The sequence below is a fragment of the Diceros bicornis genome, chromosome 24 (assembly GCF_020826845.1).
Source record: "Diceros bicornis minor isolate mBicDic1 chromosome 24, mDicBic1.mat.cur, whole genome shotgun sequence".
Taxonomy (NCBI): Eukaryota; Metazoa; Chordata; class Mammalia; order Perissodactyla; family Rhinocerotidae; genus Diceros; species Diceros bicornis.
In genome coordinates, this window is record NC_080763.1 from 51499845 (window position 1) to 51514571 (window position 14727).

At 48.7% G+C, this 14727-nt stretch overlaps 2 gene segments (V, D, J or C); both read right to left on the reverse strand.

Moving 5' to 3' along the window:
- Nucleotides 1–3054: 3054 nt before the first annotated feature.
- On the reverse strand, nucleotides 3055–3638 carry LOC131421223 (immunoglobulin heavy variable 3-23-like). The segment is given in 2 exon segments: nucleotides 3055–3449; nucleotides 3554–3638. Coding segments are annotated over 2 exon segments (441 nt in total).
- Nucleotides 3639–10243: 6605 nt separating this feature from the next.
- LOC131421224 (immunoglobulin heavy variable 4-38-2-like) lies at nucleotides 10244–14512 on the reverse strand. The segment is given in 3 exon segments: nucleotides 10244–10299; nucleotides 14060–14380; nucleotides 14467–14512. Coding segments are annotated over 3 exon segments (423 nt in total).
- Nucleotides 14513–14727: the final 215 nt, after the last annotated feature.

The following is a 14727-nucleotide window of genomic DNA, read 5'->3' on the forward strand; positions in this document are numbered from 1 at the left end:
GTTAAGTGCGCGCGCTCCGCTGCGGCGGCCCGGGGTTCGCTGGTTCGGATCCCGGGCGCGCACCGAAGTACTGCTTGGTAAGCCATGCTGTGGCGGCGTCCCATATAAAGTGGAGGAAGATGGGCACTGATGTTAGCCCAGGGCCGTCTTCCTCAGCAAAAAAAGAGGAGGATTGGCGGATGTTAGCTCAGGGCTGATCTCCTCACAAAAAAAAAAAAAAAAAAAAAAAAAGACCTTAGGGGCCGGCACGGTGGCGCAAGCGGTTGGGTGCGCGCGCTCCGCTGCGGCGGCCCGGGGTTCACTGGTTCGGATCACGGGCGCGCACCGACGCACTGCTTTGGCGAGCCATGCTGTGGCGGCGACCCATATAAAGTGGAGGAGGATGGGCACGGATGTTAGCCCAGGGCCGTCTTCCTCGGCAAAAAAAGAGGAGGATTGGCGGATGTTAGCACAGGGCTGATCTCCTCAAAAAAAAAAAAAAAAGACCCTTAAAAGGCAGCTGTTCTGAGGCTTCAGAGGTCACCTCCCAGGAGCTGACCAAGGGCCAGAAGTGAACACAACCCTTTCTTTGGAACTTTTACAGTTATACCAACCCAGGTCTGCTGTGTTAAGACTCGCTCACACAGAAGTCCAGATGACATGGCAGTGGGGCTGTCAGAGTGGGTGTCCGTCTCAGGAGAGAGGAGAGAGAAGAGATGGACAAGGGTGGATCCAAGAGGGCCCTGCATGGATTGGAGGAGGTCTACTGACAGGCTGTGGAGGGACCGGCACGCAGACCAGAGCCATGAGATCAACCAGGACAGTGGTGTTCCCAAGAACCAAAGCAGAAGGGGCCACGCTGGGGGATGTGGGGCAGTGGCCATGCACAGCCAGTGGGTGGGGTGCAGTGGGAGGGGGAGTGACAGGTGTCACTGCAGCTGGGGTCTGTGCAGGCTCTGAGGGTCCAGGACCAGCTACAGATTAACGAGTAATGCATTTGGGGTTAATGTGGGAATTACAATTGTTTGCAGTCTTTGTGTTTATCTCTTTATGCCGAGAGAATCAAGTAGAAGCATGTTTTCTTATATAAAACCCATAAGCAGTGTGTCAGGCCTGAGCATGCACCTCCCTCACCTCCAACTGCAGGGCCACCATGGACCAGGCTCCCAGATGATGCTCGCTGATCCATCACCTGGTTTGTGCTGAAGACGGGCGTCCTGGGGGGACATCCAGACAGTGACTGAGGTCAGCAGGGATACTGAGGCAGGTCATTGCTGGTACATGTGGGGTCCCCTGCTGGGTACCTTTGTCTCCAGGACAATCCCATGGTCATCCTGGACCTTCCTTGGTCAGCATGGAAGTCTCAGAATGTTCCACGCAACCTTCCCTCCCTCTCTCCTTCACCAGGGTCAGACTTGCATCTTGAATAACAGCTTCCACAGCTGCACCTGGCCTCTTGTATTTGCTCTCACAAGAATGAGTGTATTCCTGGGGCCGGCCCGGTGGCATAGTGGCTTAAGTTCGTGTGCTCCACTTCAGCAGCCTTGGGTTCCCAGGTTCAGATCCCGGGTGTGGACCTAAACACCACTTATCAAGCCATACTGTGGCAGGTGTCCCACATATAAAGTAGAGGAAGATGGGCATGGATGTTATCCCAGGGCCAATCTTCCTCAGCAAAAAGAGGAGGAATACCAACAGATGTTAGCTCATGGCTAGTCTTGCTCACACACACATACACAAAGAACAGGTGTATTCCTTAAAAAAAATTCCAAAGAGACTTAATACAATCCCCATGTCTGCTTCTCCAGAAGGCCCTAATGGAGGCAACATTTCAGCAGAGTTGTTGATAGTGTGAACTTGCCTCTATTGGCAAAGTTGAAGTACAAAATAATGATGCCACTGGTCAGTTTCATGTGTCAATGGCAGGGCGATAGTCTACAGTTGTTCAGTCAAACACTAATCTAGGTGTTACCCTGAAGATCTTCTGAAGATGCTACCAAGTATGTCATCAGTTGACTTCATGTCAGGCAGATTGTCCTAGATAACCTGGTTGGGCCTGATTCAAGCAGAGAACGGGAGAATATGGAATTACATGGTGGACAGCAGATTCAGCTCTTCCCAAACTTCCAGCCTCACCTCCATGATGGCCGACTCTGTGGACACAGGACATGACTGGACAGCCCTATAATAATCTCCCCCAGTGCTCACAGCCCACTGGAGTGCCCGTTAGCAGCCCTCCCCAAAGTTAGAATTGAGGGAGACGACTCTGTGACAATGTGAGCAAAGCAAGATCAGTTCTACATCCACACCCCATTCTGAACAAAAAAACGTTGTCCCCTGGGCTACTCATGTGCACTTGCACTTCCCAGAGGAGTCCACACACAGAGGACAGGGGGAGGGTCCAGGTCAATGGTGAGTGAGAAAGTCCCATCAGCCTTTCCCAGGTGCTGCAGGAGCCACAGCCTGAGCCACAACTGAGCTCCAGGTAAAGGACCTGAGACCTGGGATTTAGATGATAGAAACCACATCCTCCCTTTTCTGGAAGCATAAGAAGTAAAGGGAGGAGAGAGAATAAAGCCTGGGGAGAAAGCAAGAATATGAATTAGCAGAAACAGAGGACTGATCAGTGCTGAGTGTGACATGCACAGTTTTGCATGAGGAGGAGGGACAGAGGTGGAGTCACTAGGCTATACGGGTTGTCAGCATCCTGGTCTCTCCCTTGGTTCCAGCCTGAATCCCAGTGAGTGTCCCAACAGAGAATCCCACTGAGGTCTCTGTCCTGAGTCAAGCTCGAAGAGACTCACCATTGTACTCCCTGTCCTCAAGATTCAGATCCTGGGGACCACTGGCAGAGTCACTTCTGCCCCCACAGGGGACACTCTGAATTTTGTGCAGGTGAGAATGTGTCTTCCAGTTGCAACCACAACAGAAAACATTTTGTATTCAGAGACTTTAATAGTAGGCACAGAATCACAAACCTAGAGAAGTTCGCTGAAGAAATTGTGATACAGAGAGGAAGCCGCAGACCACAACAGAACCCAGCCCTTAACCTCCTGCACCTGCTCCTGGGGCTGGTCATGTGCTCATTGAGCTCTGAGTGCCCCCTGCAGCCCAGGCCCTCCTGGGCTTTGGTCTGGGCTCACAGTGACTTCCCCTCACTGTGTCTGTTGCACAGTAATACACGGCTGTGTCCTCGGTTCTCAGGCTGTTCATTTGCAGATTCAGCGTGTTCTTGGAGTTGTCTCTGGAGATGGTGAATAGGCCCTTCACAGAGTCAGCGTAGCATGTGCTACTACCATCATAATTAATAACTGAGACCCACTCCAGCCCCTTCCTGGGTGCCTGGCGGACCCAGTTCATGGCATAGCTGCTGAAGGTGAATCCAGAGGCAGCACAGGAGAGTCTCAGAGACCCCCCAGGCTTCACCAAGCCTCCCCCAGACTCCACCAGCTGCACCTCACACTGGACACCTGCAAACACAAAGACATCCTGGTCAGGAAACTCTCACACAGCCACTGATTCTCTCACTCACATCCTCTCACATGGTCCATGTCTCTCGTTCTTCATAAATTACCTCTTAAAATAGCAACAAGGAAAACCCAGCTCAGCCCAAACTCCATGGTGAGTGGTCTGTGTTCAGTCCTGATCACTGAATGGGAACACCTGGGAATCCCGGGGCTGGGGCTCCTCTGCAGAGCTGCAGGGTCAGGGCTGGGCTGGTTTTCATCAGCAGAGGGATGGCGCTATTTGCATGTCCTCTGACTATGCAGCAGGCTCTGGGTCTGGACACCCACATAAAGGGCAGAGTCCCAGAGTGTGGAGTGTCTAAGGCCGATGCTTTAATATAAGCAGGTGAACCTCCTTCACTTTAACTTGGTCACAATTGGCAGGGGGCATTCAATGAGTGTGTGTTTAGATGTGAGGGGAGCAGTGGAAATTACCAAATGCTAAGCTTGTGCTCACATTGTCTTATCTTCGTAATGCGACATTCTGCATATCCTTCAAATCTATTAGAGATGCCCAGTTATGGCATCTCATAACATAAAGTTATGTTTTATGGCTCATACCTCAAAATTGAAAGGGAAAGTTATCAATTATGAGTCATTCAGGTTTTGATTTGTGCACAGTCCTTGACCTGAGGTAAAGTGCCCCAGATTGCAGGACTTATTGTATTTACTAGAGCTTGAACGTAGCTAAAGGCCAAACAGTGAACACGTATGCTGAGAGCAGGTACATTTTGGAGGAGTGCATGGCATTGTGGTGTTTTGTAAACAAAGTGATATCTCACCTCTTCTGGAACACACACAGTGATGGACAACAAGTTAAGAAGCTTTTAGATGCGTGCCTGCTTCCTAGACGTGTGGCTGATACACAAGACAACACCCACGCTAAAAGAGCCAATGTGGAAGCTAAGGAAATGCTGCAGCACATCCTGAGCCCAAATGTGCAGCCCTGACATGGATATAGAGCCGTCTACACCCTCAAGGGGTAAATCTCTGGGGGTTGCACAGAAGCCATTGCCAAATACAAGCATTTAGTTCTTGGTTTTGAATTAAAAAGGAATGAAAAAACCTGATGGTCCTGAGTCCCCGGGTGGTCCTGAGTGTCCTGTGGTTGTCCTGAGTGTCCCCTGGTTGTCCTGAACGTTTCCTGGTAGTCCTGAGCGCCCCCTGGTTGTCCTGATCGCCCCCGGTTGTCCTCAGTGCCCCCTGGTTGTCCTGAGGGCCCCCTGGTTATTCTGAGTGCCACCTGGTTGTCCTGAGCGTCACCTCGTTGTTCTGAGTGTCCCCTGGTGGTCCTGAATGACCCTCGTTGTCCTGAGTTCCCCCTGGTTGTCCTGAGCGCCCCCTGGTGGTCCTGAGTGCCCCCTAGTGTCCTGAGTGCCCCCTAGTGGTCCTGAGCACCCCCTGCAGCCCAGCCCCTCCAGTCTCCAGCAGGGAGGCTTGTGTCTGGGCTCACACTGACTTCTCCTCACAGTGGCTCACACAGTAATACACGGCCTTGTCCTCAGATTTCAGTTGGGTGATTTTAAGAGAGACTGTGCTCACAGGGTTGTCCCTGGAGATTGTGAATCTTCCTTGAACTGAAGGAGCACACCCTATTGCTTCTGCTTGTTTTACTCACTGCTTCCACCCACTCCAGCCCCTGTCTGGAGCCTGGCAGATCCAGTGCATGCTCCAGTCAGTGAAGGTGAATCCTCAGGCTTTTCAGGAGAATCTCAGAAAAGCCCCATGTCTGTCACACATCTTCCCCAACTCCACCAGCTGAACGTCACACAGGACTCCTGAAAAAACAGAGAAGACAGACTGAGGACAGCCCCATGTCGGGCAGTCTCAGCTGATCCTGATGCAAGAGGGACGTTGCCTTTGACAGTGAGAAGAAGGGGAGCCCAGGTCAGCACATACCCCATGGTGTGGACACGGAGGAAGGACACAGAGAGGGGGAGGGCTCCTCATCAGCATCTGCAGGGACTGGAGAGGGGCTGCTTTTCATGAGCAGAGGAGGGGGCGCACCTGCATGTCTTTCCCCCTGTGCCCATTGTGAGCTGCCCAATGGGGCTTATAACTCCCCTGCCCTGGATTGTGAGGAGGATGGGTGGAAAATATTCCTGGGACCGGATGCTCAGGGGTTCTCTGTCCATCACATCTTACTTTTTCCTAAGATGGACCTACTGTCTGGTATCTTCACGCTATGGACTCTTAGCACAGTGAAATCCAGTAAGGACATTAAATGTAAACTCCTCCAGAGGAAATGGATGCCTGACAGGATATTGGTTGGGGTTGTAAACCACCGTCTTCTTCATGAGGTCAGAGTTCTGTTAGAATGAAAGGAATGCAGGTCTGACCACGGTGAGGGCTGGAACACATGATTCTAAGTGTCCTGAGCTCAGGTTGTCATCTTGTCTCACAAGATGTCACAGAGTCAGGCCACCCTAATGTGCCTCTCTGCACTGCTCCCAGTGCCGTGTGTTACATGGGTGATGAAGGGTCAACATGTCTGTGAGAAGAATCTGAGGCATCCTGGTGACAAAGATGTGACCTGCCCTTTATGCTGCTGCCACTTGTGTCCCCTCCTGCAGGGACAGGTGGTACCAGGGATGAAGGACACCCTGATCTCCTGGGAACAGTCCACCTGGAATCACTCCCGCATTTGGCAGATCATTGCTGAGACCTGTGTTGGAGGCGTGATAAAGGGAACATTCCTGTGTCCAGTGTTACTCTGACTCCAAACACTGGCAAATGTGTCATAAGAATAAGAAATTACAGACCTGTGTGTCTGATGGAGACACATGCAGACTTCCTAAAGAAATGCTGACCAACAAAATGCAATTATATATAGAAGGCTATGTACTACAATTGAGTGCTGTTTATTCAGACAATGAGATAATCATCGTTTCAAAATTCAACCAATCCAATTTTCCTAAAGAAGAGAAAATTCTTATAATAATTACTCAAAAAGAAAGCTTACTTAATCAAATAAAGACTGTCTCCAGATAAAGCACATTCCATTTAATGGTAAATTATGAAAGCATCCCACAGAGATGGTGAATGAGACAAGAATGGTCTAGCATGCTTTCCTTTCAATGTTTTCAATGAGACAAGGGGAAATAGATAAAATAAATTAGTGGAGTAAATCAAACTCACATTATTCGGATGTGACATGTGTTTTCTCACCACAAAATAATAAAATGTAGAATATATAAGAATTAGTAATGTATTTTGGAAAATTGGGTATAAAGTGGAAAAAAACAAAATGGTTCTATTTCTACATACTAGGAACAAAAACATAATTTTAAAAGTAAGGACTGCAAAATGCATTCTTAAATCTCTCCTCTTAAAATTTCTGGCTGTTCACATTCATGTGCTCTCAAGTGTCTTAAAAATGTGAGAAACAGAAGCATTCCCTATTGATCCACTCACCATCTGATAGTGCTGAATTAGGACCATTATGTTGACACAATCAACATTCCTTAATAACCATGTAAAGGCTTCCACCACACTGGAGGAGTTCCTGGAAAATTCCTTCTTCCTTTCTCCATTCTCTGTGAACCACTGTAATTTCTCACCATCCCCAACACCTATAGGAGAAGCTGAGACGACGAATCGTCTACAACTTCTCACAAAGTTGCCTGATTTGCAGCAGTGAGGCAGGTGCCCAAGCAAAAGCTGCCCCTGTGACCATGCACACAATGACCTGGGTAAGGGGCACATGGAGTGACAGGCATCCTGGCCATCACAGAGCCAGTCCAGCAGGGCTACACCCACAGAGTGTTAGCTTCTTCATCTGGGAGTTCCAGTTGGAGTTTAGGGAAAGGGAAGGGCAGTTCTCCTGATCAGGGCAAACAAACTTCAGAGAAGCTTTTATCCAACACGCCAGCATCACTGTCCCATCACGAACAAGCTGTGTTCTGGGTCACCTACAGCCACCTGTTATGGTGCCATAGTGAGCCTCGGGTCCTGCATCAACACCAACATGGTCCTCCATTCTGAGCTTTCAAGTCTAGGAGCCTCCTCTTGTGTTCCTCACAGTCAAAATCCACTTAACTAAAGGTTCTTCCGTGAGCTGATGACATACGCCCTCAGAAGGAGACTGTCCTTCACAGAGTTCTCCCTGGTTTCCACAGATTCATGGACCCCCCCACACCTGGAGTGCCTTTTCCCTGACACTGGCCTGCCTGGCTGCCCCTTCTCCTGTCCTTGTACTGTCATGGGAGCCGTATCCAGTTCATAGTCTATTCCTAGTAAATATCGGGACACAAAATATTCATAATAAATTTAAAAATATTGAAACCAAACCAAGTGTTAACAGCAGAGAACCACAGCCCTCCTTTAGTTTCTCATGAATACTTCAATCTAACGTCTCATCTGAGATTAGGGGTCAGAACCCATCCAGAGGACACACCAGAGAGTGGGCCACAGGGCACAGAGGTGTCTGGGACTCCCTGCAGGGTGACCCTCTTTATTCCTTCCACCCTCTGATCATGTTGTGTAAGGTGACTGTCATTAGTAACACATGTGAGCAGAAGTGGCCAAGAGTCCATGTGGGGACAGACTCCACTCACTGATTCTACACTTCTGACCCACACTGGGGGGCTGTGGTCAGGTTTAGTGCCAAATCCAGAGTGAGAATCCCGGGAGGCAGACCCTGCACTACCCTGCAGCCCAAAGCTAAGCCCTGCTAACCCCAGCCGAGAGCCGCAGAGCCAGTGCAGCTGCAGACCAGGTGGCAGGTAATGCAGGCTGGTGTGCGTGATGGGGCTGGAGGTCTCCTTCCTTTACGTCATCGTCACAGTGAGAGGTGACTTACACAGTGGATTCATGAAGTGATCTTATGTTGAAAACTATCAGAAATTGTATTTAAGTGAGATGGAATGAGTCACCAGCTCTACACATGAATGTTATATTTCCTTTTTATGATGGGGAAAATGAGATGCGGGAAATAAAATGATTTTCACTATGACATAAACAGAATGCACAAAGTGAAGTACACAGTTCATTCTCTTTGTTAACACTGGTCCTTTCCTGTAGAGTTGCTGTGAGCACTGTATTAGCGAATATTGAACTGTTGCTCCTGGTGGAAGTTCAGGGTGAGGCTCTTGTCAGCCTCTGGTCACCACAGTTTCTTCACACAACAGGCCGCTTGCATTAAATGTGCTCACTTGCCGACACCCGTGTAAAGCAAGCCAGTGTCCTCGGAGGTTAGGAACTGGCTCTTGCACGTACTAATTTTCTTGTTCCTCTCTTAGCAGATGCTTCAAAAACGCTTCCACAGCCTCCTGACCTGCAGAACCTGCCTCAGCTGCAAGTTTCACATTTTTCTCACTGTTTCACCTTTTGAGATGTGTGAACCACCCAGCACCAGCCAAAAGGGGTGAAGACTGTCCTGACCTGGGGTGACACGACTGTACGTTTCCTCATCTTTCAGTGTCACTCAGTGCTGCCCACTGCACTTCTGTGTGGTCATCACCTCACGATCCACAGATTTGGCCCCGTTTCCGTCTCTTCCGTAGCTTCATCACACACCTGAGATGTTACCTTAGGACTCTCAGGGCGGCCTCACAGCCCCTTCAGTGAGTGTTGTCTTCCCTTTGTGGAGATGTGGTTTCTGTTTGATACATTGGCACTGAGCTCACGACCAAGGGCAGCATAACTCATGTCTGGATGGGGCATGTCTATCGCAGACACTTTCTCCTTAAGGCTCTTCACGGCCACTTGTGCTGAGGACCAGCAGCCAACTCCTCAGCTCACGATGGAGCTGAAACAAGAAGGCAGAGACCACGCTGTGTGACCTCAGCTGGGAACATGTGTGCTGAGTGACTCACAATGCTGTCCACACTGTAGATGGCCATGAATGATGCAGAAACAAGGACAGTTTTCATTTAGGGGAGCAAACGGATTTTAGTGAAGTGGTCACTTCAAATATGGGACTTGTGAATATCGAGGCTGATTGTGTACCCGATATGGGGGCACTCTGGCATTACAAGTCTGTGACAGTGCATATTGCACAATTGTCAACCTATGTGTGCAGTGCTCACAGTGCTGGAGGGTGTGGACCCTCCTTCCTCATGAACATAAACAGAAACGAAGAACAATTTACATGGGATGTAAAATCCCGTAGGCTTCTCAGGACATTCACCAAGCTCCAAGACTTCAGACTCAAATTGGAAAGTATGTTTACCTTAGTGTTGCATGTAGCTCCTTCAAGAAGAAGATAAATAAGGGGAAACAGCCCAACTTAATTACTTAGAAAAAAATATTATCTTAGGAAGACAACAGAAAACACAACATTGACAAAATAGGACCTAGAAGAGTGTCTCTGGTGGAGTTCCTGGGTGGGAAGAGGAAACCACAGACTCTAACAGGAAACCTCTCCCAGCCTCCCTCTACACCTGCTCTTGGGGTCAGCCCTGCACTCAGTTGGTCATGATCCCCATACAGCCCAGCCCCTCCTGTGTCATGCAGGGAGGTTTGTGTCTGGGCTCACACTGACTTCCTCTCACTGTGTCTCTTGTACAGTAATACACAGCTCTGTCCTTGGTGGTCACGGAGCTCAGTTGCTGAGAGAACTGGTTCTTGGATGTGTCAGCAGTGATGGAGATGTGGCCCTGGGTTCAGGGGCTGTAGTTTGTATTCCATGATGATCCAGTATAGTAACCACCTCCCAGCTATTCCAGCCCCTTCCCTGGGGGCTGGCGGACCAAGCTCAAAAGATAACCACTGGTGACAGAGTCACCAGTGACAGCACAGGTGAGGGAGAGGGTGTGCTAGGGGGTCACCAGTCCTGGGCCCGACTCCTGCAGCTGCACCTGGGACAGGACACCTGGGGACAAGGAGAATCAATCCCTGTCAATCACGTGCAGTCACAACCATCCCCATAGACCCAGGTCTGACATCTGAGACACTCACCTAGGGGAGTCATCACCAGGCAAAGGAGAAGACCCAACAGTCTCATCTTCTTCTAGACCACAGCTCTGCCTTCCCCAGAGATTCAGCCCTGTCTGAGGAGAGCGTTGTGAGCTCCCACAGCCCAAGAGTGGATTTTACCCTAGAGCTTGAAGAGAAATTTGCATGTGGGGAGCCCTGTTCTTGTAAGTGGGGAGGGACTCAGGTCAGCGTGCACAGTCCTTCCAGAGTCCCTGTAGGGTATCCCTTTGTTTATCCCACAAGGCAAGCTGGTCTCACTGGGAGAGCATACTCTTTATGAAGTTGTTTTGGAAAAAAAACAGTGATGAAAGATTAAAAAAATATATGGAAATAATAGAGAGACACACCAAATCTCTGTATTGGAAGACTAAATAAATTTGGTATCTTTTTTACCCTGCTTAATAGGTTTCCGCCCAGAAGAATAATGGTGATATGTGTTTGAGTCTATGAACGGGACACTGCGTCATGCTGAGCATGCAGTGGCTATGTTTCCTCCAGTATAACTGGAGAATTGTCTCAGCCTTCAGTCGTGAATATTTACACTTGTACACTGATAGTCGGCTGACTGTACAATGCAGGGTCCCGTGGCCTTGTGGGAAGCAACTCTCAGAAATTTTTTCCCTGAGGATTTCCTTTGTAGTAAAAGTAAACTGAAAAATAAAAAATTGCTAGAGTTAAAAGATGCTAGTATGTTGCTAGAATTCCTCTCAGTCATCACACAGTGATATATTTCACCATCATTTATGTGACCAAGATTTCTCCCAAGTCGGGTTTGCTGGATTCCATTCAGCTGAGTCAGCTACTAAAATCAGTGATGGTCTGGAGAAATGTTGATTCACCCTGTGGTATCAGCTTTACTTGTGCTAAGAGACAATGTCCTCTTGCTCTGTGCCTCTCTCAAGGCACCAACATAGCACTGGGTCTCCTTCCTTGTGTAACACATCCACTCATGTGTCCACCCTCAGCCACCATTTCCCTTTCTCTTGATTTGTCGTGGAATTTAACCCCAAGTTTCCAACTTTGGAAGAGGTGGTACAGACACCCACTGGAAGCATTTCCAGTCTAGCAAGATCTTCCCACTACGTCCATTCCATCCACATGGGGTAGAATTACACAGAAACGGAAGGAGTGGGCTATCTTGACCACTAGGCAGTGGAGCTGCATTCACTGGTGACATCAATTCTGTCAGACAGTGTGAAGGAGCAACACCTCCCATGAGGAGGTTAGGACTTCTGACATGAAGGTTTAAAAGTATGTTAGAGTTTCTTGCTTAGGAACCATCCTTTTACCTGAAACTCACAGCAGAGAATAAAATAGAGAGTTGAAGTGGTGTGGAGAGAATTGTGCAGTCATACCAGCATCCTCCCCCACAGCTCGTTCCCCAAATCCACCTGGAAAGTGTGGGATCTATTGAGTGGGAACCCTCTCTTGACCTCCCTCATGTTAAGTGTGAGGAAGATGTCATGGATGGTTATCCACGTCTCTATCCCTCTTTCCCTCCTAATTATCCATTTATTTATTTGTAATAGTTTTAAGGAGGTATGATTCCCACGTCTTCGTTTAGCCCAACTTGTAGACAGTCAACTCCTGATCTTTGTGTTACATTAGATTAGTTATCAATTACTGAAATGTGTATAAATGAATCCTATAATATGTATTTTATTTGTCTGTATTCTTTCACTCATGAGGCTTGTGAATATAACCATTCTGTTGTGTGTGTGAGGTGTTGATAGATTGTAGTGAGGGTAAGTATTCCAATTAGTGATTGTGCCACAATGTGTTTGTCTATTAATCTTCTGATCGATACTGGGATTGTTTCCAGATTCTGGGAATTACAAACATAACTGCTGCTCAGCTCTGAGATGTACACAGCTGAGGAAAAGTTGTTCCTCTTATTACAACTACACCAACAACAACTATACTGGATAAACTGCAAATTACTGACCTTTTTTCAATACATCAGATAATTGACGTTATAGTGCAAACAAGAAACCTGAAATCTGGAGAGAATCAAGTGGTTTCCAGGAGAAGCAGTCTGGGAACAACAACTTATCTGGGGCAGAGACCCCCAGACGCCTTTTGTAAGACATCTTTTCTACTAATTTGTATGAATACAAGAATAAATGAGAAATATTTAATGGATTACTTGAAGCAGAGTTTGGAGAAGGTGCTATTGTGTGATATTCTCAGGGCCACATAATTAGGGAGATATCTATTCCCGTTAAAGCTTTGTCCCCCGAGATTGGAGACACATCCCACAGAGCTCCTCCCCCAAGATTGTTCTGTCTGGGAGGGAGGAACAGCACCTACTGCTGAGATGCACCCAGAGCCACCTCATCGATCACCACTAAGTACTAAGTAATAAATCTGCAGGGAGAAAGCCACCAAACCAGCATCGTAAGGCTCTAGTGGAAACCAGTAGTTACTGGGAAAGGAACAGAGGAAACCCCCACAGAGGACATACTAGCTCAGACTATGGTGTGTCTTTTCATCCTCCTTACAGTGTCTTTTCCAGAGCAACAGCTTTAACTTTTAAGTCCAACTTAACGTTTCTTTCAAGGTTCATGCTTTTTCATCGTCATATTTCTGTTTGATATTTCATTTTTCTTCTGAAACATATTTGTAGCTACAGAATCCCCTTTCAGTCCCACTGCAGGTCTCCGCCATCATTGTTGAGCTCTGTTACTGAGCCTCACTCTGTGTCTGGCACTTGGTGGGGGATCTGGGAAGAGTGATCAGGGCTCCATCCAGATGGAATAAGGATCTAGGACACTGGTAGAATTGAGGAAAATAAAACAATGGTGATGGTTGGGTGGGTTTCTGTGGGAAACTGGAAGGAAGCAGAGGGTGGGCAGGGATCAGGTCTCTGTCCAGGTGGTTCTCATTATCCAGGTGGATTCTACTGTGGAAGCTGAAACATGGCCCTGCGGCTGCCTTCAGAGACCCACCCAGAACACGACCCAACATGTTTGTGATGGGTTCCTATCTTTGTGTGTATCTTCCTGCTTGTTTCATGGGGAAATGTGAGAGCTGCATTCCCTTAAGGTGGGCTGCTTTTCCATCCAGGAGAAGGAGGGGCAGATACAGAGGGGATAATCCCTGATCATCAGTGTCCACCGAAGTGGAACAGGAGTGAGAGCTTAACCTGTAATAGGGAGAACAAGGAACCCCACAGGGCAGATGTCCTAGGGGGATGCTCATAACTTGTGGAGTCAGTGTGTGCCTATCTGAGGGCAGAGAAGATGAGCTCAGAACACCGAGTGCCTGGAATGTGCTGGTGTTTCTCAGGGACGATGAGAATCCTCAGTGTGTTGTCTTTGTCAAGAGAGAAAAACAGAACCTATAGGAACTTGATGGAAAGTTCCCTCTTCACTGGTATTATCACATCTGCAAACAGACAATGTTACTTCCTTGTTTGTTGGCTGCACTGAAAATATGAGAAATTAGAGTCAGGAAAAAAAAAAACACACAAATTGTCCCTGGGGGCAGCTGAGAGCTTGGAGAGGAAATCCCTGATCCCACAGGAAGCCACTTCCACATCCTCCTCTGCACCTGGGCCTGGGTCTGGTCTCTGTGCCTGGTGGGTCCTGAGTGCCCCCTGCAGCCCAGCCCCTCCTGTCTCCTGCAGGGAGGTTTGTGTCTGGGCTCACACTGACTTCCCCTCACTGTGTCTCTTGCACAGTAATACACGGCTGTGTCCTCGGTGGTCATGGAGCTCAGTTGCAGGGAGAACTGGTTCTTGGAGGTGTCTCTGGAGATGGAGGTGCGGCTCTTGAGGGACGGGCTGTAGTAAGTGCTTCCACTATAACTTATGCACCCTATCCACTCCAGCCCTTTCCCTGGGGGCTGGCGGATCCAGCTCCAACCATAACCACTGGTGATGGAGTAACCTGAGACAGCACAGGTCAGGGAGAGGGTCTGCGAGGGCTTCACGAGTCCTGGGCCCGACTCCTGCAGCTGCACCTGGGACAGGACACCTGAGGACAAGGAGAATCAGTCTCTGTCAATCACATGGAGTCACGTCCGTCCCCACAGACCCAGGTCTGACATCTGAGACACTCACCTTGGGGAGCCGTCACCAGGCAAAGGAGAAGACCCAACAGTCTCATCTTCTTCTAGACCACAGCTCTGCCTTCCCCAGAGACCTCTGCCCTGTGTGACGAGAGAGCTGTGAGCTCTCACACCCCAAGAGTGGATTTTACCCCAGAACATGAAGAGAAATTTGCATGTGGGGGAGCCCTGTCCTTATAAGTGGAGGTGGGACTGAGGTCAGGCTCCCGGAGTTCCAAGGGGCCAGAATGGGTTCCCCTCTCTTGAACACAAG